Here is a 25,297-nt window from a genome sequence, read left to right on the forward strand (position 1 = left end):
CTCAGGAGCAAAATGGAGCCTGGGACCAGAGGGAACCCTCACCTATACTCCTGTCCCCTTCCCTTCCCAGCCATCCCAGAGACCACAGCAGCACAAGAGGTGGCAAGCTTAGAAAAGTTTAATTGCTGAAAATATCCCAGGCATGTGCAGGCCAGCCCCTGTGGGGCTCACACTCCCTTAACAGGCCATCAGCCTGTGATGCCTGCTTCTCCTGGCTTCAAGCCTGGGGAGCAGGGCGACTGTCCCAGACCCCTGAGGCTGGTGCTGCTCCAAACGGTCTGGCAGGGGGCCAGCCCCCAAAGGCCATTGACCAGAATTGGGTCAGCAGGCAAGATGAGGTGGCATGTAATCACTGAAGGTGCTCTGCGAAAGCAGCCCAAGTCAGAGTAGGGAAACGGATTCCAGGGCTTGCTCAGGGACATGCTACTGACCCCCACACGCATTCTACCCCCATGACTCTGGCTCCACATGCTAGCAGGCAGCTGAGGAGAAGTTGGCAGTACCAGAGAAAGAGGAGGTGCAGACAATCCACGGGTGTTTTAGCAAGGCCTGGAGGGCATGGAAGTGCTCAAGGCCCAAAGAAAGCCAGGGTTTCTGGGATGAGTTATGCCAGAGCCAAAAGGTGCCTTCCAGTTTGAGGGTAAGATATGAGGTGTGCAGGGGCACTAGGTGGTTCTAGGAGGTGGCAACGGCAGGTGAGGCCAGAGGTGTGGCTTGGTAGGCAGACTAGTCCTGGGGAGATAAAGGAAAAGGTGGGTGGGAGTTGAGAAGGTGTGGGGAAGGGAGGTGGCACATGCTGCATGGGTGAGTAGGGAGGGATGGGATGCCAGGCCCACTCATTCACTCACCCACTCGTCCTCGTCCACACCTTCGAAGGAGTCCTGGGGGAGCGGGTCCTCGCGATTCCCTAGCTTTGCCACCATGGCATTCAGCAGCTAGGAGAGTGGACAGAAGAGGTGGGAAGGGAACAGGATCTCTGATCCCAAGAATGTCAGACCCCACTTTGAACCCCATCAAGGTTGTGAAAGAGCCATTTTGTTCTACTTTGCCCAATGTGGGTCAGGTTAGAGAACTAAAGGGCAACTAAGGGAACCTCATCCCCTCCCCATGGCCAGCCCTCTCCTGTGCCTACCTCTTCCTTCTTTTGCTGGTCTGACTTTTCTTCCAGGTAGAGTGCTGAGGATGGGGCCCGCCGGGCAGGGGCTTCACGGGGGGCCTGGCTCACTGGGACGGGGCAAAGATAAGCTTCAGGCATAAGAGTCCCTTCGGTGGGGGATCTTTGCCCAACCCTTTGGAACCAGCCACCTAGGGGATTCTGTGGCAGAGACCCCCAGAGGTGGCATTAACAACTACTCAACCCTCTGTTCATAAGGCCTGCCCTGAACACTAGGCTGTGTGCATGCATGAGTATGTGAGTATGTGAGTGTGCATGTATTGGGGGTGGGGACTTGTGATGGCAACATAAGACTCTGGACCCTGCCCTCCAGTGGTTTAGAGAATGAGCCTGGAGACACAGCCATCCCATCCTTAGGAGCACCAGAGGTTTCTGCATGCTAGCAGGGACAGAGGATCTGTCTTCTGCCCCTTTTTCTACTCCCCACCCACTCCCTGCTTCCTACCCACCCCAGTCCCTCTTCTGACCTGGGGTCATGCCAGGGGGCTGCAGGCTGAGAAGCCGGGGCTGTCTGTTAGCACCTCCCAGCCAGTCTTTGGCACTGAGCACGGGCTCCCAGCTCATGGCTGTGTCTGGGAACACATCATCCTGGAAGAATTCTTTCTGCAGGGAGGGAGGAAGAGGCTGCCCAGAGGCACTGACCAGAGGCCCAGAGCACACTGGCATGCATTGGGAGGGGCTCCAGTTTGGAGTTCCTGTGAGTTTCGGAATCTCAGCAGGGTAAGGGAACAGGTGCCCCAAAAAGTAGTGAGGGGGGCAGTTTTGGGACAGGGCCACTCAAGCCCCAAAGCCCCAGAAAGGGGCTGGGTGTTGGCATACTGGGCCCCCATCCTCACCCTGACTCTGGGCAACCGGAAGGCAACGGGCTCCAGGGAGGTCTGGCGAAGCCGCAGGCATCTGGCAAACTCTACTTCACGCACATCACACTCTGTCTTGGGCAGGAGTACAAAGCCCTGAGGGGGTAGGGGAGTCATGCTGGGTCTGGGGCCCAGAGCTCACAGCTGGGCACCCAGACCCCCAGGGTGCCAGTACTCCTCACTTAGGAGCACCAGGACCAAGGCCCATTTCTGGACAGATCGGTCAGGGCTGTTACATGTTTAACAACTGGGTCTCTGGAGGAAAGACGCCTGGATTCATTGTCTATTTCCATGGTTTGAAAACTACTGCCATGGCTGATTTCACTGGCTTGCTGCATACAGATGTGGGAAGGAATGTACAGTAGCATACCATCATATAGTACTTTCCATTGGACAGCTCTGACAGATGTAAATAACTTCAATGGCACAAAAGATAATAAAATCAGGTAAATAATTAGGAAATGATAAATTGAGTATTTATTGCCTTCTTCTTCTTTTTTTTTTTTGTTTTGTTAATCCTCACCCGAGGATATTTTTCTATTGATTTTTAGGGAAGAGAGAGCGAAAGACAGAAACATCGATGTGAGAGAAACACATCGACTGGTTGCCTTCTGCATGAGTTCTGACTAGGGCCTGGGCCAGGGAGGAGCCTGCAACCAAGGTATGTGCCCTTGACAGGAATCGAACCTGGGACCCTTTAGTCCACAGGCTGACACTCTATCCACTGAGCCCAACTGGCTAGGGCTTTATTGCCTTCATTAAAAAATATATATATTTGGTTGACCTCAGAGAAGAAAGGAGAGGGAGCGATATAGAAACATCAATGATGAGAGAATCATCAATTGGCTGCCTCCTGCACATCCCACATTGGGGATCAAGCACACAACCAATGGGACATGTGCCCTGACCAGGAATCTAACCATGACCTCTGGGTTCATAGGTCGATGCTCAACCACTGAGCCACAGGTGAGAAAGAGGGAGGTAGGAAGGGAGGGAGAGAGAGAGAAGAGAGAGAGAGAGAGAGAGTGAGAGAGAGAGAGAGAAACATCTATTTGTTGCCTTCCATATGTGCCCCGACTGGGGATCCAGCCCCTAACCTTTCGGTATACAAGACGATGCTCCAACCAACTGAGCCACACCGGCCAGGGCTTGCTTTCATTCATTCATTCATTCATTCATTATTTTTATTTTAAATTTAAAATTTTTATTATTTAAAGTATTACGTAAGTCTCCTTTCCCCCCACATTGACCTCTCTCCAGCCGCTCCCACCCCCCAGCACATGCCCTCACTCCCCTACTGTCTGTGTCCACTGGTTATGCTCATATGCATGCATACAAGTCCTTTGCTTAATCTCTTACCCCCTCACCCCCCGCCTTCCCTCATAGGTTGGACAGTATGTTCGATGGCTTGCCTTCATTTTTAGTATAACTTATTTGCAGGCTCATATAAGTTAACCTTATATAATTGAACTTCCAAAAATGGTTGAGTTTAACCACCAGCTCCTGGGAGCTGCTGAGCACACCTGACACGCCCCTGCATTTCCCCAGATGGCCATGAGAGGGCGAGGGAGCCATGTAGTGCCACCTAGGGAAGGAGGACGGGGTAAATGGCATTTCAGGGCTCACCTTGTGGGGGTCAGACGAAGTGAAGCTGTTACACTCCAGGAAGAAAGGGGCCTCAGGGAGCAGCTCGTACAAAAACACTCGGGTGTCACCCTGGAGGGAGTGATAGGGGGGAGAGTGAGGTGGTCAGCTAAAGCTGTCTTCACCCAATCTCCTCTCATCTGCCCCTGCCCCGCACCTGCGCACCCCAGCTTACCTTGCCCGTGAGTAGCACCAGGCTGGTGTCTGGGTCATAGTTGGGCAACAGGGTGGAAGGAGCCATGTCCAACCCCAGCACTGCCAAGGGGCCACTAGCCAGGGCCTTGGCTGAGTACAGGAGTAGCTGGCGCTCACTTCGGCTACAGCGGGTTGGGGGGGGTGGGGGGCGCAGAAACAGGTTCATATTGCTGGAGGGGCATGAGGCAGGGCAAGGACTCCAACAAGGACCCTGATCTTTCCAGCTGGGGGTCTCAGGGCCAGAGGAGTGGCCCCTGCCTATCCCCTTTTTTTAATCCAGCTCTTAGAATTAGTGGCCTGGCCTAATGCAATAGTGTCCTAACTTGTCGCCTGCCTCAACCTCTCCTCCCTAAGTACTCTCCCCACCCGGCCCCCCGCAGCCCCCCTCACTGCCCTCCAATGCTCCTCAGCAGTCCTGGCCCTGGCACCTGGCCCATGGCCACTGTGGCCCACTAAGTCTGGACTTTTCTCCCCAGGGTCTGTTTCCCGCCCTCTGCTCCAGCCAGGCTGGTCAGCTTCCTGGTCTTTCTACCCACACTTGATATCCTCTGGTTACTAGTCCCTTTGTGACCCAGTTCCCTACTACACCTCCCTTAGGAGGCTTTCCCTGATCCCTCCTCCAAAGTGACAAATGCCCAATCCTTGGCCCTCCCAATAGGCTTGCTTCTGTTTAGTGTGTTTCAACTAGTCCCCGGCTTTCATCCCTCTGGCCCCCAGCTGACTCACTGTTCCCTCCCTTCCCACCTCCCTTTCGCTCTCCCAGCCATGCATCCATGCATCCATCCATCCAATAAGTGATGGGTGAAGACAGCTTCTGCATGCCCGACAGGTGTATGTGTGTCTGGGGGAGGGAGACACAAGTGGCTCCTGAAGTCTGGAAATAGGTACGATAGCTCCAGAGTCCTCACCTGTCAAAGCCAGACACCAGCAGACAGTGACCGTCACACACCCAGACAATGCGGGCTCCACGGGCCCCCTCAGGCCCTGGGCCTTCCTGTTGGGATATAGCACATGAGATTCAGCCAGGCCCCCAATGGGCCTGAGGACTGCCCCCATCCCATCTTGCTTACCTGCAGGGGCTCAGGGCTACTCCGGGGCTCATAGACCCGCAAGCATCCATCCTTGCAGACAGAGGCCAGCTGCTGCCCATTAGGACTCCAGGCCAGGCCAAATATCTGGGTGCAGGTAGGGAGGTGAGAGGTGGTCTCTTGCCCTGTGGCTGGGCGCTTGCCCCCACAGCTGTCCTACCTGGTCCCGGTGGCCCTGCAGCCTTAACCGTTCAACTCCAGCCTGAAGGTCCCAGATGCGAATGGTAAGGTCATAGGAAGAGGAGGCCAGTAGGTCGGCTGCCAGGGGGTGGAAGCGCAGAGAGTAGATCTTCTCTGTGTGACCTGGGGACAAGGCATGGGGTGATACTGAGCTCCTCAGGAGCCACTGCTTGCCTCTCCGCCCCCTGCCCTACCAGGGCCCACCTGACCTGTCAGCACAGCCTCCGGCGTAGTAAGCACCTCCACTAGGCCCTCTGGGGGCACCCGCCACAGACGAATTCTGGCATCCTCCCCGGCTGCAGAAAGCAAAGGCTCACCACTGTTGGGCCCAAGACACCCAGGCTCCCCCCTGCTCCTCTTCAAGACCCTGGGACCGTCCCTCAAGCCCAGCATCTAGCCTCTTTACCCACGGCAAGGCGGTGGGGGTCAAAGGGGTCCCAGGCCAGATCGGTCACGGCTGTCCCATTCTGAAGGGTGGGCAGTGCTGTGTCAGGCAGGCGGCCAGGCTTCTGAAGCTGTGGGAGGTGCCCCCACCCCGAGTACCGTTAGTAACAGGCAGGGCTGCAAGGCAAGCCACATGTCTGGGTCCCCACCCCCTATAGCCGATGCCCCACTGCTGGGTGGCCCAAGCTCTCTGCCTTACCCATCTTGTGCTCTGAGTCTTAAGTGCCAACGTGAGGCCCCAGAAAGTGTGTGTGGGAGGGGGTGGGGGGGAGCGTGAGGTGGTGGAAAGAGCTCCGGCTTAGGGCTTAGGTGGCCTGGGTTCAAATCCCCAGCTCCACCACTTACACAGCTGTCCCGGCAGGTCACTAAACCTCTCTGTGCCTCATCATTCTCATCTGTAAAATGGGGATAAGAGTGGCACCCCACATGGGGCAGCTGGGAGGATTAAAGGGGACTCTGGGTAGATGCCTAGCACATGGCTTGTGCTCAGAGAATGTGGACTGGTGTGGATACCGATGCCTTTAGTGTCCCGCAGGGACTTGGGGGCAGCTGTAGTAGGGTGGGGTCCTCACCTCGAGTACAGCCACCTGCCCACCACTGCTGAGCAGGGGCACGGCCACACGTAGCTGGTTGGCACAGAAGCCGTCGCTCTCACCGGGTGTGGTGAGGTTGAGCCCCTTGAGGTTGGTGATATGGCTGTCTCGGTGTAGGATGGTACCCTGAGCATGGCGGAACTTGGAACTGGGGCCTGGTGGGCAGTAGGGACACAAAGCCTTGTGAGGATACCCTACCTGACCACCCTGGGCTGCCCTGCAGGAGGACCCCAGGCCAGTCCTATGTCCTGGCTGCCTGCTCCCCTCACTGCAGAATCATGCAGGGCATGTGCCCAGGCCCAGACCTCTGCTGTTCCAGCCAACACAACTGGCCCAAAATGGTGCCTGGGAAAGAAACTCGAGGTATCTCAGTGAAAGCGAAGGGTTCCAGGGAGGGTCCGGGCCACCCTCTTCCAGATGAGACTGACTTCATACCACAGGACATGGGACTCCACCAGGAGGGGAGACAGGCGGGGGTACAGAGGAGGATGACTGGGCTGGGGGTGGAAGGGTTAGCTGCCCCCTCACCACGCACTTACCCAGAAGGCTCTGCAGTGACCTCTGGCTGGGGCTGGTGCTAATGCCACTGGTGCTGGAGAGCGAGGGCCCCAAGCTGGATGGCGTGGAGGGTGAGATCAGAGAGCTGGGAGGGGAGGAGAAGCCCTCCTGGGGGCAAAGCACCTGGGATCAGTCACAGGCCCCTTGGCGTGTTGGTCAAAGAGAGGGGATGCTGGGATCGTCACTCTGGGCCCCTCCTCCTGGACTGTGGCACACTGAGCTGGGCATGAAGCCTGGCTCTGGGCTGTGAGGAAGGGGCATAATGGCAGATGCTGACGAGGGGTGGGAATAACATGGGGGTTAAGGGAACTTCAGACCATGGGACAGCAGGTGGCAGCTGCTGGCTCCCAGCATTTATGGGAAGGCGGGTGTAGGGTAGTTAAGATCTGCCAGTATTTCAAGAGAAGCCAGAAATCTAGATTTTATGTGACAGTCTCACTTTCTACTAAATGTTTGTTATGCTTGACAGCTAGAAAAGGTTAAAAAGACCATGGGGCCTCCCACTGGCACTCACACTGGGGTCCTTGTTGCCTGTGGGCAGCTTCGCAGGCTGGACTGCATCAGGGGAGGGCTCTGTAGGGGGCACCAGGTGGGAAGTGAAGCTGGGGTGGGGCTGGCAGGTCGGGTTGAGACTGACCTTCTGTACCTGTGAGGGAAGGCAGCAGTTGAGGGGTGGGAAGGGATGGGGGACACAGGACAGCTGAGTTAGTGCATGGCTGGGCTGTGGGGGCATGCATGGCGCTGCTGTCAGGAGGGCTTCCAGGGGCTGGTGGAGACCAGGAGCAGCCAGCCAGGCCTTGGTCCTACCTGCTGGTTGCTCCCAGCCCACCAGGAGTGTGGTTCAGAGGCAGGCATGCAGCCTGCAGTGTCGGGGAACAGGTCCTCGTAGAACTCCACAGCCTGGTGGCAGACAGGTATGTGGTCAGTGAGGCACAAAGCCCCCAGGCCGTCCCAGCCCCTCACCCAGGCCCCCCTCACCTTGCGGGGCACGTGGAAGCTGATGGGCACGATGGCTGTGTCAGTCAGCTGAAGGACTCGGAGTACCTCACAGCCCATGACAGCCAGCGCCCTCCGGGGCACAAGGGTAGCCCCCCGAAGCACATTCTCCAGGAGGCACTGGGTCACTATTGGGGAAACCACAGGAAAAGAATCAGGGTGGTCAGGGGAGGGGAGGGGTGGGGAGGAGAGAGAAGGGAAGGGAAAGAGGGCCGGGGAAGAAAGAGAAAGGGAGGAGAAAAAAATACACCAAACAAACAAAAAAACAGAAAGAGAGGGGAGGGGAGGGGAGGGTGAAGGGCAGTGCTTACCTGGGCTCAGTGCCAGCTGTTGGGGGGCCACCTCATAGCAGTACAGCTGACTCTCACCCTGAAACGAGCCTAGCCTAAGGACCCTCATTGACCAAACTCGTGACCTGGGGCAGCCCCAGGCCCAGCACCAGCTCTCCCATTCCTCTCTAAGGACCTGAGCTACAGAAGCATGGCAGACATCATGCACTGGGCAATGAGCTGAGCCCTCAGTGGACTTAACTTCACCGGTTCTTCATCAGCACTGGGAGTATACATTCAGCATTTACAGATTGCCTACTCTGTACTAACACTGCCCTATTTTCACCGTCCTCATGATGCTGACATTCATGGATGGAGACTTGGAGGCCTAGATGCTGGCAGGAGGCTGCTCAGCCTGGCACTAGTGGAGCCTGGCAAACACTATTCTAGTTCCTCCTTTCTGGGGGTGATAGCATCCTGTACTCCCCACTCTCCCAGCTGTCTGCTTAGGTCTAAGGTCAGCACTAGGCTTGGCACGAGCCCTAGGGGCCAGACGTGGGTGGACATGGGTAGGGGTGCTGGTGGTGGGGTGGTTCCAGCTTCTCCCTTACCTTTCCTGCCAGGACCAGGAGCCCAGAGTCTGGGTCCAAGAGGGGCATCAGAGACCTGGGGGAGAGAGAACTGGTTGATGGGTGGAGCCAGCCACCCGAGGTCCAGGGGCAGTAAGAGGTCTGTGAGCCTTGTGACCCAGATAAGGGCTCAGGCCAAGCATCACAGTGGCTGGGAGGGATGTGGTCCCTCCAGCTGCATCCAGCTGGTCCCCCAGAATCCTCTGTCTCATCTCCCTATGCTACCAACACATCAAGCATGTCCAACATTCTAAACTTCCTTTTCCAGAGTCCTCCATCTGCTACCTGTTTCACTTAGAACTTGTGCTGGGCCCTGGGCACAGGGAAGCCATGCCCTCTTTCTGTACCTCAGCCCCAATCTCACCCCCAGGCAAACCCCACCTACATTTTGTCCCTGGTCACTGGTCCCACCTTAATCAGCTTAGTCATCATGCCAGCATTACCAGGGCAGGTGAGAAGGTGCTGGAACTGGGGGTTCCCTCCATCCCCATCCAGTGCAGTTGGGTGGGTGTTCCAGGTCTGCACTAAGGTTTGGGGGCCATCTCCTTAGTCACCCCAGGCTCCTGGGGCCTTGATGACATCTTAGAGACGCAAATTCCCCCTCCACACCGACCTTGATCCCCTGTGGCCAAGCCTGAGCCAGAGCAGGGCTTCCTTTGCTGCCAAGCTTCCCTGCCTCCCCGTTCTTCATCCCCCTGTTCCCAAGGCAGGTCTGGGGAGGGGCGGTGGCTGGGAACATGGAGGGAAGGCTGGAGGCCCCCAGCACCCCTGCTGCTCTGTGCTCATCTGATTTGGGCCAAGGGCCTGTGGCTGCCCAGGGATTTACGATGCCCCGCTCCAGGCCCTGAGGAGGCCCTTCACAGCCCCAGCCCTGTGAGTGCTGCCTTCCAGCCCACGGTCTCAGGGGCAGGGGGCCCAGAACTCTGGCAGGTGCCTTCATCCATTTGTCTCCTGGTCTTGGTTTCATGACCCTGGGGACCCACGGGATTGGGTCCCCATTTTTAAAAAAATATATATTTTATTGATGTTTTACAGAGAGGAAGAGAGAGGGACAGAGAGTTAGAAACATGGATGAGAGAGAAACATCGATCAGCTGCCTCCTGCACACCCCCCACTGGGGATGTGCCCGCAACCAAGGTACATGCCCTCGACCGGAATCGAACCCGGGACCCTTGAGTCCGCAGGCCAATGCTCCATCCACTGAGCCAAACCGGTTTCGGCTGGGTCCCCATTTTGACACTTGTCTCCACACAGAACCCTGTCCTCACTGTGGTCCCAGTGGTCAGCAGTCACCCAGCTGTGATAGCTGCCTCTGTCCCCACCCAAGCAACAAAGGGCCCAGCCCTCTCCTCCCCTACCTGTCCACCCCTCCCAGCCAACTTCCCAAAGCTTGCCTGCTGCCCACCGACACCCCACACACATACCCTGCTGGGAGCTACAGAGGGAGCTGAGCAGCTGGGTGGGGCCCTGGGTGTCTCCACAGCTTCCTGGAAGACCCTGGGCTGGTCACCTGTGAGTAATACAGCCTCTAATTACCCTCATGCCCAGCAGGGAGAGCTGGGCTCAGAACTGCCCTTCTTCTTCCTCTTTTTTTAAAATATATTTTTATTGATTTCAGAGAGGAAGGGAGAGGGAGAGAGAGAGACAGAAACATCAATGATGAGAGAGAATCATTGATCGGCTGCCTCCTGCATGCCCCTTGCTGGAGATCAAGCCCGCAACCCAGGCATGCGCCTCTGACTGGAATCGAACCCGGGACCCTGCAGTCCGTAGGCTGACAGTCTATCCAATGAGCCAAACCAGCCAGGGCCAGAACTACCCTTCTTGACCTGGTCTGACCACTGCCTGCCTTGGGGGAGGGGCAGGCAGGAGGGCCTGGGGTGTCCCCTACACTGATGCTGGCTTCAAAGGGGTTGGACACAGGTCCCTATAGCAGCTCTAACAGGGCTTTCACTCAGTTCATTCTCAATCATTCATTCCTTAGGCAAGTTGGTTTGTGCCCAGCCCTTGACTTCACCTACAGGTATGACTAGAGGTGGATACAAAAGACCCCACCTCTGACCTCCAGAAGCTCCCAACCTGGAGAGGCAGACACAGTCCACAGATAAATATGTGAAGGGAAAGTTCTCTGAGCACACACAGGAGAGAGCAGAGGGGATGTTTCCAAGTCCAGGGGAGAGAGTTCCAGAAAGAGCAGCATGAGCAAAGGGCCTGTGGCAGGTAGGTGCATGGCCTGTTTGAAGAATGAGGACAACGTAGTTGGTGGCCTGGGCAATTACGGTGAAGGGCTGAGGCTTGGGGAGGATAGATGCAAGACAAGAGGGGATCTAGTACATCAGAAGGAGTGTTCTGCCTCCATCGGACAACCAACGAAACGCTGATGGAACATCTTAAGTAAACAGGATAGGAGCCGATGTGCAGAGGTCACCATGTGGAGATGGGTAGGAGGAGTGGAAACAAGAGGTGATGGGTTCAGGGCAGAGTCTGAGGATAAGTGGGCTGGGCACTCCTGCTGCCTTGGTGAGAACTGGTGGGACTGTAGTTTCCACCACAGCATTGATGGCTCACCTGTGCTCTAAACCAACCTCCTTAAGAGGTTTGACCTGGCCTCCCTGCACACACCCCCCATCAGTCCCAGCTGGCCAGCTTACTGACTCAGGTGCTCGGGGTGCGGGGGCAGGAAGTCATAGAGGGCAGGGCTGGCTCCTCCAACAGGTCAAGCCAGTCTTCCTCACCTCAGGCAGAGCTATCTGAGCAGCTCAGTAAGGCGGGAGCACCTGCCTGCCAAGGCACTGGCCAGGAAATAGGGTCATGGCACCAGCCTCAAGGGCTGGCCAACAGCTAGCCCAGGCCTTACCTAGAGAGCCATGCTGGGTCTGGGTCTGGAATGCAGAATGGAGCCCCTGCCTGGCAGAGGGCCAGAGGTGGTGAGAGCTGGCATAGTCACCTCTCCTGCTGCCATGGCCTGCCACTGAAAAGGGTTCTGACCAGGATCCTGTCTAGAGCTCAGATCTGCCTCCTAGCTCTGAGCCCAGGTTCCCAGAAGATGCAGGATGATGGTTGTACAGAGTGGGTCACACGGGGGAAGGATCAATCTCTGATAATTCCATCAACTCTCCCATTATTCCGGCAATTAACACAGGAAGTACTGGGGTGTGCCTGTTTCATTAGGCCTTCTCTGGTTCTCCCTACCAGCCCACATCTTGGCAATGCCACTGGTCCAAAGCAGTCCAGGTCCCTTGGATCTGTCTCTGTCACCCAGGCTGGGCTGTAGGGACCCTTGGACTAAGCTCAGCCTCACACTCTTTAGAACCCTCCCCCAAAGACACTCCAGGTAACCAGGTTCTAAAGGGAGGTGGTACCTTGAAAGCATATGAGGAAAGGATGGACAAACTTGGGAGTGGTCTCCTGGAAGCTGCTCTTGAACCTCTAGGTGAATAAGAGCATGGCGTGTCTGAGTCCAGGGTGCAAGATCATGGCAGGAGATGGACATTTAGGCAAATAGGGTCTCTCCATCATGGAGAACTGGCTGCAGAGGTAAGAGGCTTCCGGGCCTCTTCTTTGGGAAAAGTCAGGCTGGAGGTCCTCAGAGCACCTACTCCCTCCTACAGTATCTGTGGACCCTCCTGAGGGTGTTAAGGGGCCACAGGACACAAAGGCAGAGGCATAAAGACAGTCTGACCAGAGCCACATGGCAGCCTTATGTGAGACAACTGGGAGTGGTGGGGACTGGGGTCAGAGGGGGTAGTTGTCACTTGGCTCCAGCTGAGAGTTCCTGTTCAGGCAGGCTGGGAAGTCCCACTTTAATGTGAAACCACCGGATTTTTAATGTTTGCAATGGCATCAAAGTTTTAAAAAGTCCCATACAGGTCAAATGAAACACACCCAAGGGCCAGCTCTGGCGCAGGAACAGTGGTTCAAAAGTTATGCTACACATACACAAATTATCAAGATAATCAAGGGGTGCAGGTGTGGGGTCCAGACCCCTGCCTATCCTGGAAAGGAGCCCTGTGGGGGAGAAGCCCTGAGGAAGCTAGGAGCTGAGAAGGGAAGTCTGGGAGGTAAGTGTTACAGCTGGACCCTACTTAGCTAATTAGCAACTAGACATGGAGGCTGTCCTGCCTTCTGGAGGTGATCAAGTCCTGCAAAGACCACCTATGCGCCCGCCCCCTCTATGGTGTGGCCCAGCCTCATGGGACAAGCCCTTGGGCCTGAGACTTCACACTGCCCCAGGCAAAGGCCCTGAGGCTAGAAGAGGCGGGTGTCCAGGGGCCCTCTGGAACTCAGGAGCTGAGCTGGGTCCCAAAGCTAAGGCATGTCTCTGACCACAAACATGTATGGGGAGGAGGGCAGAGCCTTTTCCTGGAATCCTCCAAGGCAGGGGATTTTTCTGGACTAGTCCAGCCCCTGGCACACGTCCCTCTTGCCCCATCAAGGGCCACTGTCAGCTGCACCCAGGCCCCACCCACTGACGATGAGGCCCAACCTCCCTCCCCATCCCAGTCCCCCCTCCTCCACAAACACATTCTGGCTGTGGAGCTGCCTGTAACTGGGGTGCCTTGGACAGATAGTCACTTCCCCTTCTGTGTCTCAGTCCCTTCATCTAAAACATGGGAAAGGTGATCCAGGGATGCTCACAGCCTGAAAGTTGTCATGTCTACAAGGACCCCAGAACTCAGATTTGGTGTTAAGAGTTTGTTCTCTGGGAGGCTCTCAGAAGAGCCTGCCCAGGAGTTGTTGAAATTGGGATTAACTACCAACAATAGTACATTCAGAGATTTCACCTAAAAAAAATATAATAAAATCCAGATTTCCAGTTTCTCTTGCAAAACCCAAAGTTCTGGCAGGCTGAAGCAGGTCGTGGGGGCTGAGTCCTTACACCTGCCCCCACTCCCCTCCTCCCCTGCCTTTCCAGGTCTGCACAGGCTGTGGGGTCTGCTCCTCGAATTTATATCTCCTATCTGATGTGTTACAAGCATCCGAGTTTGGGACTTTGTCTCACTGAAATTCGCTTGCTTTCTATACGGAGAAACAAGGACCTGTCCAGGGTCATAAGGCAAACACGGCTCGCCGGCCTGGAGCTTTGGACTCCTGACTCCGCACTGGGAAAGACACGATCTCTCCCGCCCCCCAGTTAGGGAGTTGCGGGGTGAGGACCAGGACGCCCAGCCAAATGACCCGTTCAGTGGATTGGGGAGGCGGGTCTCCCTTGGCCCCTTTCCGCCCCGGCCAATGGGAAACAACCCCGCCCCCCCCGCAAGCGGCAGCCCCACCCCCCTGCCTTAAAGGCGCGACTCGCCTCCCGCGAGCTGACTTCGCAGCCTGAGCCCACGGCGGGGGTACGTGGACGCGGTTGCCTCGGGACCCAGGAACCCTCCGGTCTGGCCGGCGGGGAAGGACTGAGGCCGTGGCCCGCCCCGCCCGGCTCCCGCCGCTGCTGTCCGGTGAGTGTCTGCTGGGCTGGGGGGCTGCGGACGGGAATGGGGGGCGTCACGGAGGCGGGTTATGCACATGCGCCGACCACACGCGCAGACCCCCCTCCGCACGCACACGCACTCTGGGCGGGCTTGCGCCCCCGGCCCGCACCATCACCTGGGCCGACCCGGCCACGGACAGTCTCACGGCCGGGTGCGCGCGCGGATGTGTGTGTACAAGGGCTCGCCGACCGGCAGGGCTGCGAGTAGACAAAATAAACACCCCCTCCCTCGCTTCCTCCTCCCACGGCTGGGCCCTCCGGCATGACCAGTTTTATGAATCAAATCCCTTTGAGGGGATGGCCACGCCATAGTCTTGGGTTACTTTTACCTCCTAAAGTGGAACGGTCTAGTTCTGTACCTGGAGCCCCCGTCCCCCTGTGCAGATTGGCCCTCTAGGGTCCTGAGGGCCCTTGTCACTCAGGACAGAGCTGAAGTGGAGGGGGCACAAGTATGCAGCCCAGGGGAGGTGTAAGCGGGTGGCTGGCAGGCACTAATGCACCATTCCACACCGCCTCCCACCCCCCCTCCACTCCAAGACACTGCAAACCTGAGTGCCTGGGCCCCAGGTATTATCATCTCTGCCTCTTTCAGAGAAGGGGCTTTGCTTGGGCTTTGAACCCAATGGCCTGGAGCCAGGCTAGTTCTTTGTGTCCCAGGGCTGGCAGCACTGGGGCCTGAGGGCTGCCAAGGTCCCCCTGTGGTCACTGGCAGATCAGCTGATTGGTGCCAACCATTCCTTAACCATTACCACACCGGGGTGGGTAACCATTACCCACCCTGGGGAATAGGGATGGAATCTGCAAGGTAGGAGGAGGAAGAGACCCTGATAGTCCAGGTGTCCCCTGCTTGCCCTCTGCACCAAGGGTAGGTGAGGCTCTGGAGAGAGGCACCAGGTCCCAGTGTCCACCTCCCCAGGCCAAGAGCTTCTGGGGCTAGAGGAACTGGACTGGATATCAAAGGACCCTTCTCACTTTTGGATGTTGAGGGTATAAAGGGGTGGCTGGGCTGGTACCCTCCAAGTAGGGTCCATTCAAGCTGGTCCAGCAGACAGTGAATCCAGTTAGGGCCCAGCTGTTGGCAAGGCCCAACAGCACGAAGGCAAGCGGGTAGGGGGATGGGAGAGCAGTCCCCGGAGTTTGCTGTCTTCTCCCAGGGGAATCAGGCCCCAGAGCTTCTGTAAACAGAGTGTCAGAGGCAGGAAGAGGGCTCTGGTAATGAGCAGCCCAGCTGGATTCCCTCCAGACCATTATTTGGTCTCTCCTGGGCCCAGGGAGGGACAACCAGCATACTTGTGCCAGGCTGGGGTCTGGGCATGGCCTGACCCCACCTCCCTGGCTTTGTGCTGCTGTAAACTGAAACAGCCACCTGGGACCTGTGGGTCCAGAGAGTCAAATGGGACCATTGGGGGGCCAGTGTTCCAGGGCATTTCCTGGGATGGCACCACTCTCTAGACTCTGGAAATGGGAAAGGGAATTCAACACGAGAAGACACTTAGATATGCTCTGCTTTCCCCAAGAAGGCCCTCCTGGCAGGCAGCCCCAGGGCCAGGGAGATGCCCTGGGCAGAAGATGAGCCCACAGTTTTTTGGCTCCCATTCCTGACACCCCCCACTACAGCCCTGAGGGAGTTGGGACAAGTCCCAGGTAAAGCGAGTTGAGTCCTCATGGGGGCTTGTAAGTGGACCCTATCCCTGGGCTAGGCAGCTCATGGAAACAGGAAAGCGGGGTCCCAGCTAGGCCCAGGAGGCAGCTTCCACCTCAGCGGCCAGCCAGCCAGTACGCCCTGGTGACCAGAGAGAAGCATCCCTGACCATTGGCAAGCCCTCAACTCATGGCAAGGGCAGCAATGCCACCTAAATAGGTTAGTGACCCTTTCCGGAGCCCCCCGCAGCTCTCCTTAGAGTCTCCTCCCTGGGTTGGGGAGCCCAACGCTCTGTCTGCACTGCCAAGAAAACCAGCTCCCCTCACTGCTGTGGAATTTGTGAGAGTGCTTGGAGAATGGGGAGGGAGGGTGTGTGTGTGTGTGTGTGTGTGTGTGTGTAAGAACACAGCCCACTGGGCGTGTTTTGGGCGTGGGTGTATGTGTGCGCGTGACTGGAGCAGGGCTATGTTTGGGGGCGGGCAGGGGTGCTGCGGGAGTCTGCATGCACCACGGGCGGGCGCAGGCTCAGCCTTCTTCCTTTTATCGGTTTCCACATTCCAGAGTCAGCCGGATTGCTTTCCCTTAGCTGGCTGGGCCGCCTGGCCGGCCAGGCCTGCAGGCCTCCCCCGCTTTTCCTCATTCCAGTTTCCCTGGGTATGAGGAGGCTGGGGCAGGCTCCCTTAGACCACCTCGGTTTTAGGGGGAGGGGGCAGGCGAGGAGCCAGTTCTTCTCCAAGGTTGGGAAGCCCCCCCGCCCCCCAGTCTCCTCCAGAGAAATGCAATAAGGCTCTGACATTCCTCTGAGGCTGCCTGAGAGATTTAATTAAGGAGGGAGGAGAGAGCTGGCTTGCCTTGAGAAGGGGTTGGGGCTGGGGCTTGGGCAGTCACTGGATAGACAGCAGTGAGAAGTGAGGAGAGGTGGGGGCAGGGGGTAGCTCCCCATATCAATCCCACCTGCCCACTGATCAGCTCACAGATCCCAGGAAGGGCCAGCCACTTCTGCCACAGGGTGACTTAGCTCTCTCGGCATGGCGAGCACGAGAAGGGCCAGACCTCCTCTGGGGTCACTTCCCTCTCAGACCCTGTCTAGGCCCCAGACAGCCTGGGCCCAGCTGGCGTGGGGCTGGTGGCCTCCCTTGGTGACTAAGGCCTTCCTCTGGCAAAGTCAGGGTTAATTGCAGGGTTAGGACCTTTCTTGATGGGTGCTTGGCCCTGGGTGGGGACAGGGCAGCGAGGGGCCCAGTGTCTGAACCCAGCCCTGGTGGCATCACACCTGCGCGTGCCAGCAGAGGCATCTGGACTGGCCCATTTCTAGTTGGGCCCCAGCCACCACATAGCTCCCGGGGCAGCAGGTGTCCTCTCCCAACAGAGTGGCACCTCTCCTGACTGAGATGGCACGTCCCGCTGCCCTGAGGGCTCACTTCAGCTGTGGATTGGCCTTAGTCACTCATCTTCCTGCCCTGGGCTGACAGGTCTGGTAGCTACCAAGTCACCCGCAGTGCCACAGAAGGTCCCCACCCGAGGCCTGGCAGGCTGCCGCTCTTCCCCCACACCTGCTCAGGGATCTTGCCCTGACTGGGAGGAACAAGCTGATGTCCAGATTGTCCCCTTTGCAGCCTCCTGTCCCAGGGTCTGAGCCCTGGCTGGAGGGGAGACTCACTCAAGGAGCTTTTCCAAAACACAGCTCTGCCAGACCTTACCCCAGACATTCTTATTTAGTGAGCCTGGGGGTGGGGCCCAGGCATCAGGAACTTTCCAAAGCTGTCAGGGTGATTCTGATGTGCTGTTGGGGTTGAGAAGCCCTTGGGGTTCCAGGTGGGAGATGGAAGCCCAGAAAGGGAAGGGAACTGGGTGAGGTCACAAATTGAGTGTCAGGGTCTTCTCTGTAGAATGAGCAGAGCCAGTTGGAGTGGTGGAGGGGTAAGGCAGAGACGCCGAGACTGGTGGGGATCTCCAGCTTAATCACAGGGCAGGGCTCTGCCCCCTACCTGGAGAGAGGGCCATCTCTGAGGAACCCGAGGCTCTGCCCTCTTGGCCCCTTCTCTGAGGACCCAGGAGGGAAACTCCAACCTCTCTGTCCTGCTTTGTCCCGGGGATGGGGAGACGGGTGGGCCCGACCTGGGCCCTGAACCTCCTCAGACACGTCAGCGAAACTGGAGCCAGCTGTCCTGGCCGCCGGCACAGTCCCGCCTGCCTGGAGGGTTGGCAGACTCCTGGGCTGGGCTGCTGCCAGGCCTGGCCGGCAGTGCTTAGCCCGGGCGGGCCAACACTGGGAGCCAGAGGCCCAGGGCCCCAGGGTCAGGCCTATAGTACCTGACCCCTGCACTTACTCTGTAGCGTAGGGCACAGGAGGGGGGTATGCTGGCCTGTCCTTCCCCAGGAGCAGTGAGATGCTTCTGCCTTAGATCTGATGCAGTCACTGAAATGCCCAGGTTCCACCCATTTTCCAGTCCCTGCCTGACCCAGGGCAGATGCCTCTGTGTGTCCCATACTTGGGAGTGGGTGGGGTCACTCTGGGTCCCCCTGAGAGCTGCGATGATGGGTGTCCTTACTCACAGAGCCCTCCCTCTGCTCTCCCCTCACCCTGAAGTCATATGCTGAAGGGGACTGGCCAGAAGACAGCTCACCCCTTACCCCCTCCAAAATTAAAGGTACCTCTCCATCAGACTGCTCTCCTACGCCCATACCCAAGGGTGGAGGTGGGGGGGCAGCCTCTACATGGAGGCTTTACCCTCAGCCCAGGGAGGCTTCCTGTCTGTGCTGAAAGTAGCATGAAGCCTCTTACACTATGGCATCCTTCCCAGAGCGGACTCAGGTGTTACGGGTAACACCCTCAGTAGCGAATGTTGACTGACCACTCAGAATGTACTCCAAGCACAAACTAAACAATCCTGAAAACCAGGTGCTATTACCAGCCCCCCAACTTAACAGATGGGAATTGAGGTGAAGGCCCATGGCCAGGTTGCAAACACAGGTAGTCGGACCTTAAAGTACCATCCCAAAAACTGTTCCTTGAGGTTTGGCAAGGCTAGCAGCAACAGAGCCCAGGCCTCTGCCTGCTGCCTCTTTCCACCAAACCATGGAAGGGCCAGGCCCAGACGAGGCTATGTTGAATCTAGATAGAGGACAGAAGCCCTGGATCCTGTTGCCCTCTCCCTCTAGTCCCCCCACAACCTCTCCCCGCCCCAAATGCCAGGGTTGCCTCCAGAACTCTCCCCACACCCTTTTCAGAGAGAAAGGTCCCACCTCCCTGCCTCAGGTCAGCGGATCAGATATCAAAGCCCAGGCCCCTGGTCCTTCAGAGCTGCTGAAATTGTAACTGGCTGGACAAGGGCAGCCATGACCCAACCCCCCTCATGAGGCATCCCCACCCCCAATGCACTCACACACCAGCATGGGCCCAGACAAGCGGAATTGCTTCCAGAACTTGTTAGAAGAACTTGCCCATTTGAAAACAAAACAGAATACTGGGTGCTCAGAACAACTCTGGAGGGTGAAGCAAGGCAGCTGAGAAACCCAGGCCCACAGGTGGGAAGGGGTTTGAGAAACAATTTAGGGGCAGAACTTGGGCCCAAATTCAAGCCTCTGTCTCCTACTGTCCTACTACCTGATGCCTGCTCCTCCACGGTCAGTCTTGGCCCTTGTGCCCCTTCTTTTTTTGTGGGGGGAGTTGTCTGATGTCTGCTCTGCTCTTGGTGCCAGGCCCTTGTGGCAGAGCCCCTGGAGCCACCAGCCCTCATTTGCTGTTTTCCAAAGCCCCTGTGCCAATCCTTGCTGAGTGATGGATCCGGGCTCAGGCCAAGGCGCTCACTCCTGCTTCCTAGGGAGTGGGAAGCCGGTTAGCTCCTGCCTGTTGAATTCTCCCCAGCCCAGGATGCCAGTCACTCTTCCTCATGCAGCCTTTGCTCCCAGCTACTCAGCCAGATTGCCACTCAGGTCCAGACAGAGCCATAGCAGTCACTGCCTCCCTCCCCCATGAGGACTTTGCTGATTAAAGGGAGCAAAGCCTAGAGCCCATGCTGGCCCCTCCTTAATGCTGAGTGGAGAGTGCCCCCAGCAGTGCCCCAGTTTTGGGAGGTGTCTACTTTGAAACGTCTGGGGGACAGATGAAGAAGCCTAGGCACTGAGAGAAACCACTGTCCACACCTTACAGCTCTGACACCCATGGCCCAGGCTGACTAGAGCATGAGTTCTTAACCATGACCTTATACAAGTCTTATGGGAAGCCAAAGTCACGGGTGACCTAGCTGGCCACATGTAGGGGTCCCCTCCCACCCTGAGTCTGGCTGCTCCCTTCCTGACCCCGGCCTGTTCCTCCAGGAGAGCTGATTCAGGGGGAGGTGGCTCACCCCCCACATCCACATGGGGGTGGGGGATGCTCATAGCCCACATCTGGAGGCCAGGCTAAACTCTGAGTCAGAGAGGGTGGAGCAGGTCCTCACAGGGGAGTAGGCTGGGTGGGGTGCACAGAGCCCCCTTGAGATGGCACTGGCAGGGCCAGGGCTGCATGTGACAGCTAGGAGTCTAGAGAGCAGGGGAGAGGGCACTGGCTAGGGGTCAGGTAAGGCCTCCCTGGCTAGCTTCTGAAGGGTAATCATCAGTGTTAACTAGTGAAAGGCAAGGCTGATGGCCCCACTTCCCAGGCAAGAATGACCCTGCAGATGGGCAGGGTACCCAAACTGGGTGTCAGGCCTTTATCTAGAACTGGCCTAAGACCACAGTAGCCTCCCCAGTGACTTGTCAAATCCATCCTGGGACCACCTGCCCATCTCCCACCTCATATTCCAGCCCACTTCCCTATTTGGAGGAGGGACAATCCAAATAGATGGCAGTGGGGCAGAAGGCACCCTGGGTGGGGGGGCCATGTTACCTGCCTTTGCCTGACAGCTGGCCAGTATGGGGGAAGGGAAGGCTGAGCCCCAGCACAAAAGGCCCTTGTGTAAGCAGAGGTGCCTCGAAGGGAGGGATGCTGGCCTTGCGGGGGCTTTACAGGGTCAGATCGTGGGGACTGCTGCTGGGGGTGGCACCTAGATTTTCCCCAGGAGCCTGAATGAAGGTGGGCCCCAGCTGTGGCCTCATCCTTTCTTGGGCAGGTCAAGCTACAAGCCAGAGCCTGAAATGACTGGGGGGAGCCACCCCCAGTTACCCCGGCAGGACTGGGCCCCACATCAGGCAGCAGGCACAACCACACCTGGACCTGCTTAAGGACCAGGGCTCTGGCTCGGATTTCTCGGTAGTGCAACGGCAGCAAGTCACTGCACCTCTAGGAGCCCCCCTTTTCTGTCATCTGGGAGTGATGAAAATAGTTTCCACCTGGAATGGCTGCTGGGGAAACTACAAGAGGTGGCTAAATGCTCAGTGACGCTGGCACATGGGAAGGGCTGCAGCTCTGCTTCAGTGCCCAGCCCACAGTGGAACCCAAGAAAGGGTAGATGAAGGAATCTGGGTAGTATTTCCAGGTCTGGCACTGCCTCTGGGGCCACCATGCAACCAGTGTCCCCCAACTTGAGCCCTGGGTCAGCCCAGGGAGGCTTGGATCCCCTCACCTCTAGTTCTATCATTGTGCCCATAAGGGGATATGAACACCAGGGGTCCCTCCCTACACCCCTCCCCCTGCCAATTGCTCCAGCACCTCTGCTCCCTTCCCTAGGAACTTTCCTACTGGCCACATCCTGGCCATCCCACAGCTCCCGTCCTGGGCAGGTCTGACTTCACAAGTGGAAAAACACCAATCCCATAGTTTCCATGTGAAGTCTTCCCACTGCGGTCTCTCCTCACTTGGAGGATGTAGAGCGTGGCGGCAGGGGCCGGTGGCCTGGGGCAGCCAGCTTCTCTACTTACGCACTGGGCTGACTGCCCACCAATCTCAAAGAAGCGTTGGGGAGGGGAGCCGCCATTCCGCCTGCTTCCCTGTCCACCTCAGCAGAGATTTTGGGGTGGGGGGCTGGGGGAAGGGCCACAGCCTAATGCTTTTTGATCATGTTCTCTCTAAGCCACAGAGGTGGGAGAACTGGGTTAAGGTATAGATGTCCTTTGTGGTCATTGAGTGTTTGGGGGCTGGGCCCTGTTCTGCCTGCATCAACCCACTGAACCACGGTTACAGCGCAGGAAGTATCAACAGATAGCATAATGAGGTCATGTGACTGTTCAAAGTCACATAGCAAGAGAGTGATGCGACTGGGACAGGAACTAAGCCCAGGCACTGGAGACCTGACTCATAACTACAGTGTGCTGTAGGATTTGGGGGCAGGGAGTGGTGAAGGGGGCTTGGAATTCCCTTCTCAGTCCTTCCTGGCATGGCTGTCTCCTGGGCCCCTGACTCATGGTCTCCTGTCTTTCCTCTCCGCTCCCAGGGACCAAAAGATGCGCTCCAGTGTGCCCCTGCCCCTGCCCCTGCCACTGCTGCTGCTGCTGCTGCTAGCCCCAGGGCCTGGGGTGCAGGGCTGCCCGTCTGGCTGCCAGTGCAACCAGCCACAGACAGTCTTCTGCACTGCCCGCCAGGGGACCACGGTGCCCCGAGATGTGCCGTCTAACACAGCAGGCCTGTATGTCTTTGCCAACGGCATTACTACACTCGAACCAGGTACCTTTGCCAGCCTGCCAGGCTTGCAGCTCCTGGACCTATCACAGAATCAGATCACCAGCCTGCCCAGTGGTGTCTTCCGGCCACTTGCCAACCTTAGCAACCTGGACCTCACTGCCAACAGGCTGCGTGAGATCACCAATGAGACCTTCCGCGGCCTGCGGTGCCTGGAGCGCCTCTACCTGGGCAAGAACCGAATCCACCACATCCAGCCTGGTGCCTTTGATGCACTTGATCGCCTCCTGGAGCTCAAGCTGCAAGACAACGAGCTTCGGGCACTGCCCCCGCTGCGCCTGCCGAGCCTGTTGCTGCTGGACCTCAGTCACAATAGCCTCCTGGCCCTGGAGCCGGGTGCCCTGGACACCGCCAATGTAGAGGCGCTGCGGCTGGCTGGCCTGGGGCTACGGCAACTGGATGAGGGGCTCTTTGGCCGCCTGCGCAATCTACACGACCTGGATGTGTCAGACAACCAGCTGGAGTTTGTGCCACCTGCCATCAGGGGTCTACAGGGACTGACACGCCTGCGGTTGGCTGGCAACACCCGCATTGCCCAGCTGCGGCCTGAGGACCTGGCCGGCCTGGCAGCCCTGCAGGAGCTGGACCTGAGCAACTTGAGCCTGCAGGCCTTACCACATGAGCTTTCGGGCCTCTTCCCCCGCCTGCGGCTCCTGGCAGCTGCCCGAAACCCTTTCAATTGTGTGTGCCCCCTGAGCTGGTTCAGCCCTTGGGTGCGGGAGAACCGAGTGGCACTGACCAGCCCGGAGGAGACGCGCTGCCACTTCCCGCCCAAGAATGCTGGCCAGATGCTCCTGGACCTCGACTATGCCGACTTTGGTTGCCCAGCCACCACCACCACGGCTACAGTGCCCACCACAAGGTCCTTGGCGTGGGAACCCACACCCTTGTCTTCCAGCCCAGCCCCCACCTGGCAAAACCCCACGGAGCCTGCTGCCAAAGCCCCGAGCCTGCCACCTGCCACCCCACCCACTGTGGGAGCTGACCCTCAGCCCCAGGACTGCCCAGCATCCATCTGCCTCAACGGGGGTACTTGCCACCGGGGGGCTAGGGGCCACCTAGCCTGCCAGTGCCCTGAAGGCTTCACTGGTCTGTACTGTGAGAGCCTGATGAAGCAGGGGCTATGGCCCTCCCCGACCCCAGCCACACTGAGGCCTCCAGGGCCCCTGCCCCTCGGGATCGAGCCAATAAGCCCCACCTCCCTGAGGGTAGGGCTGCAGCGCTACCTGCAGGGCAGTACCGTGCAGCTCAGGGGCCTCCGCCTCACTTACCGAAACCTGTCAGGCCCTGACAAGCGGCCGGTGACACTGCGGCTGCCCGCCTCACTTGCGGAGTACACGGTCACACAGCTTCGGCCCAATGCCACCTACTCCATCTGTGTCAGGCCCCTGGGGGCTGGGCGGATGCCTGAGGGCGAGGAGGCCTGTGGAGAGGCCCACACCCCCCCAGCTGTCCGGTCTAACCATGCCCCGGTCACACAGGCCCGAGAGGGCAACCTGCCGCTCCTTATTGCGCCTGCCCTGGCTGCCGTGCTCCTGGCTGCCCTAGCTGCTGTAGGGGCAGCCTACTTCGTGCGGCGGGGGCGGGCCGCGGCAGCTGCAGCTCAAGGCAAAGGGCAGGTGGGGCCTGGGCCCCTAGAGCTGGAGGGGGTGAAGGCCCCCTTAGAACCAGGCCCCATGGCAAGTGAGGGCGGTGGGGAGGCCCCACCTGGTGGGCCTGAGTGTGAGGTGCCACTCATGGGCTACCCAGGGCCTGGGCTCAAAGGGCCCCTTCCCACTAAGCCCTACATCTAAGCTGGGAGTGATGGACTATTGGGCTGGGCTCTCAGCCCTGCTGGGACTGAATAGTGCCCTCCTGCTATAAGATCAAGAAGTTCTCAGATCCATAAGATGAGGACACATCAGGGCAGGGGCTGTGTGATTATAGCAAGTCCCTGACCTTCTCTGGACCTTGGTCTCCTCATCTAAGATGCTAGGACCCAGGTGAAGACCTCTAAGGACCCCCAGAGCCCAAGTGCCTCTGAGGATGGCGTCTGCCCTGTCCTCTGCCATGTGCAACCTCGGGTGGAGCAGGGCAGGCAGGTTCTGCCGTGTGCTGGTAACACAGGCCTAGGGCTGCTAGGCCCTCAACCCAAGGAGACTCGGGGGGTCAGTGAAGGAAGCCCCCAGAAAGAGAGAAGAGGGAAAGTGGGGGTAAGGATGGGTATGGAGCCCAGCCTTGGCCCCAGGGAGTGAAGTAACAAATGAAACTGGAAAGAATGACGCTTTAGGAACAAGTTTTGCTTTTGTTTTTTAAAATATATTTATAAGAGATCCTTTCCCATTTATTCTGGGAAAATAGTTTTCAAACTCAGAGACAAGGACTTTGGTTTTTGTAAGACAAACGATGATATGAAGGCCTTTTATAAGAAAAAATAAAAAATAAAATAAAATGAGTGTATTTTTGGCATGACCCCAGGGCTCCTGGACTGGGTGGAGGGAGGGTAAGGGTGCAGGGTAGGTGTAAAGGGACAGCCCTCTGGGGAACTGGGGGCCAGGACCCCTCTCCCCAGTGGACACCAGGCCCTGGACAGCATTCCTTGGGCTTGGGCGGGCCATGGTGGGTTGGGTGGCATTCCACAAGTCCTATCCTGGGCTGTGTCCACCCAGCTTCCACTGAGGTACCCAGTCCAACCTCCCAGTGGGTCAACAGAAGCTGGGCAGCTTCCAACCTCGGGGAAGAATAACAGGGCAGCCTTAACCTACCCAGCTGCAGTGCTCCTGTAAGAGGCTCATGGCAGATACCTGCCAAGAGGATCTCCAAGGGCCCTTTCTCAGGGACGGATTGGACACATAGTCCGTGCCTGCCTTCCTCTGTGGAGGGGGTGCCTTGAACTACGTCCTGCCAAGCCCTCGTGATGGTACAGATGGCACACACAGCTCACCCTCCCTACAGTCCTGTTGCCCCTCTCTATG

General features: G+C 57.8%; 2 protein-coding genes across 2 annotated transcripts in view; one reads left to right on the forward strand and one right to left on the reverse strand.

The window, feature by feature from the left end:
• Positions 1 to 102: 102 nt before the first annotated feature.
• CORO7 (coronin 7) overlaps positions 103 to 25,297 on the reverse strand; it is a 60,378-nt gene continuing 35,183 nt past the window's right edge. The window contains exons 10-28 of the mRNA XM_008141771.3: positions 8,610 to 8,664; positions 8,041 to 8,098; positions 7,712 to 7,857; positions 7,541 to 7,633; positions 7,248 to 7,379; positions 6,715 to 6,841; positions 6,155 to 6,330; positions 5,545 to 5,653; positions 5,348 to 5,434; positions 5,119 to 5,261; positions 4,941 to 5,045; positions 4,779 to 4,864; positions 3,851 to 3,992; positions 3,658 to 3,747; positions 2,011 to 2,127; positions 1,642 to 1,777; positions 1,133 to 1,224; positions 849 to 935; positions 103 to 732 (exon numbers count right to left, since the gene is read on the reverse strand). Coding sequence (XP_008139993.2) covers positions 727 to 732; positions 849 to 935; positions 1,133 to 1,224; positions 1,642 to 1,777; positions 2,011 to 2,127; positions 3,658 to 3,747; positions 3,851 to 3,992; positions 4,779 to 4,864; positions 4,941 to 5,045; positions 5,119 to 5,261; positions 5,348 to 5,434; positions 5,545 to 5,653; positions 6,155 to 6,330; positions 6,715 to 6,841; positions 7,248 to 7,379; positions 7,541 to 7,633; positions 7,712 to 7,857; positions 8,041 to 8,098; positions 8,610 to 8,664 — 1,987 coding nt within the window. The 3' untranslated portion in view covers positions 103 to 726. The remainder of the gene's footprint in view (positions 733 to 848; positions 936 to 1,132; positions 1,225 to 1,641; positions 1,778 to 2,010; positions 2,128 to 3,657; positions 3,748 to 3,850; positions 3,993 to 4,778; positions 4,865 to 4,940; positions 5,046 to 5,118; positions 5,262 to 5,347; positions 5,435 to 5,544; positions 5,654 to 6,154; positions 6,331 to 6,714; positions 6,842 to 7,247; positions 7,380 to 7,540; positions 7,634 to 7,711; positions 7,858 to 8,040; positions 8,099 to 8,609; positions 8,665 to 25,297) is intronic.
• Positions 13,954 to 24,930, forward strand: VASN (vasorin). The gene is made up of 2 exons (XM_008141643.3): positions 13,954 to 14,071; positions 22,099 to 24,930. The coding sequence occupies exon 2, from the start codon at positions 22,109 to 22,111 to the stop codon at positions 24,134 to 24,136; it is 2,028 nt and encodes a 675-aa protein (XP_008139865.3). The 5' UTR covers positions 13,954 to 14,071; positions 22,099 to 22,108; the 3' UTR covers positions 24,137 to 24,930.

This window comes from Eptesicus fuscus, chromosome 4, assembly GCF_027574615.1.
Source record: "Eptesicus fuscus isolate TK198812 chromosome 4, DD_ASM_mEF_20220401, whole genome shotgun sequence".
Lineage (NCBI taxonomy): Eukaryota > Metazoa > Chordata > Mammalia > Chiroptera > Vespertilionidae > Eptesicus > Eptesicus fuscus.

Coding starts and splice junctions, on each gene's coding strand:
- VASN (XM_008141643.3), top strand. CDS start 22,109: ATGCGCTCCAGTGTGCCCCTGCCCCTGCCCCTGCCACTGCTGCTGCTG.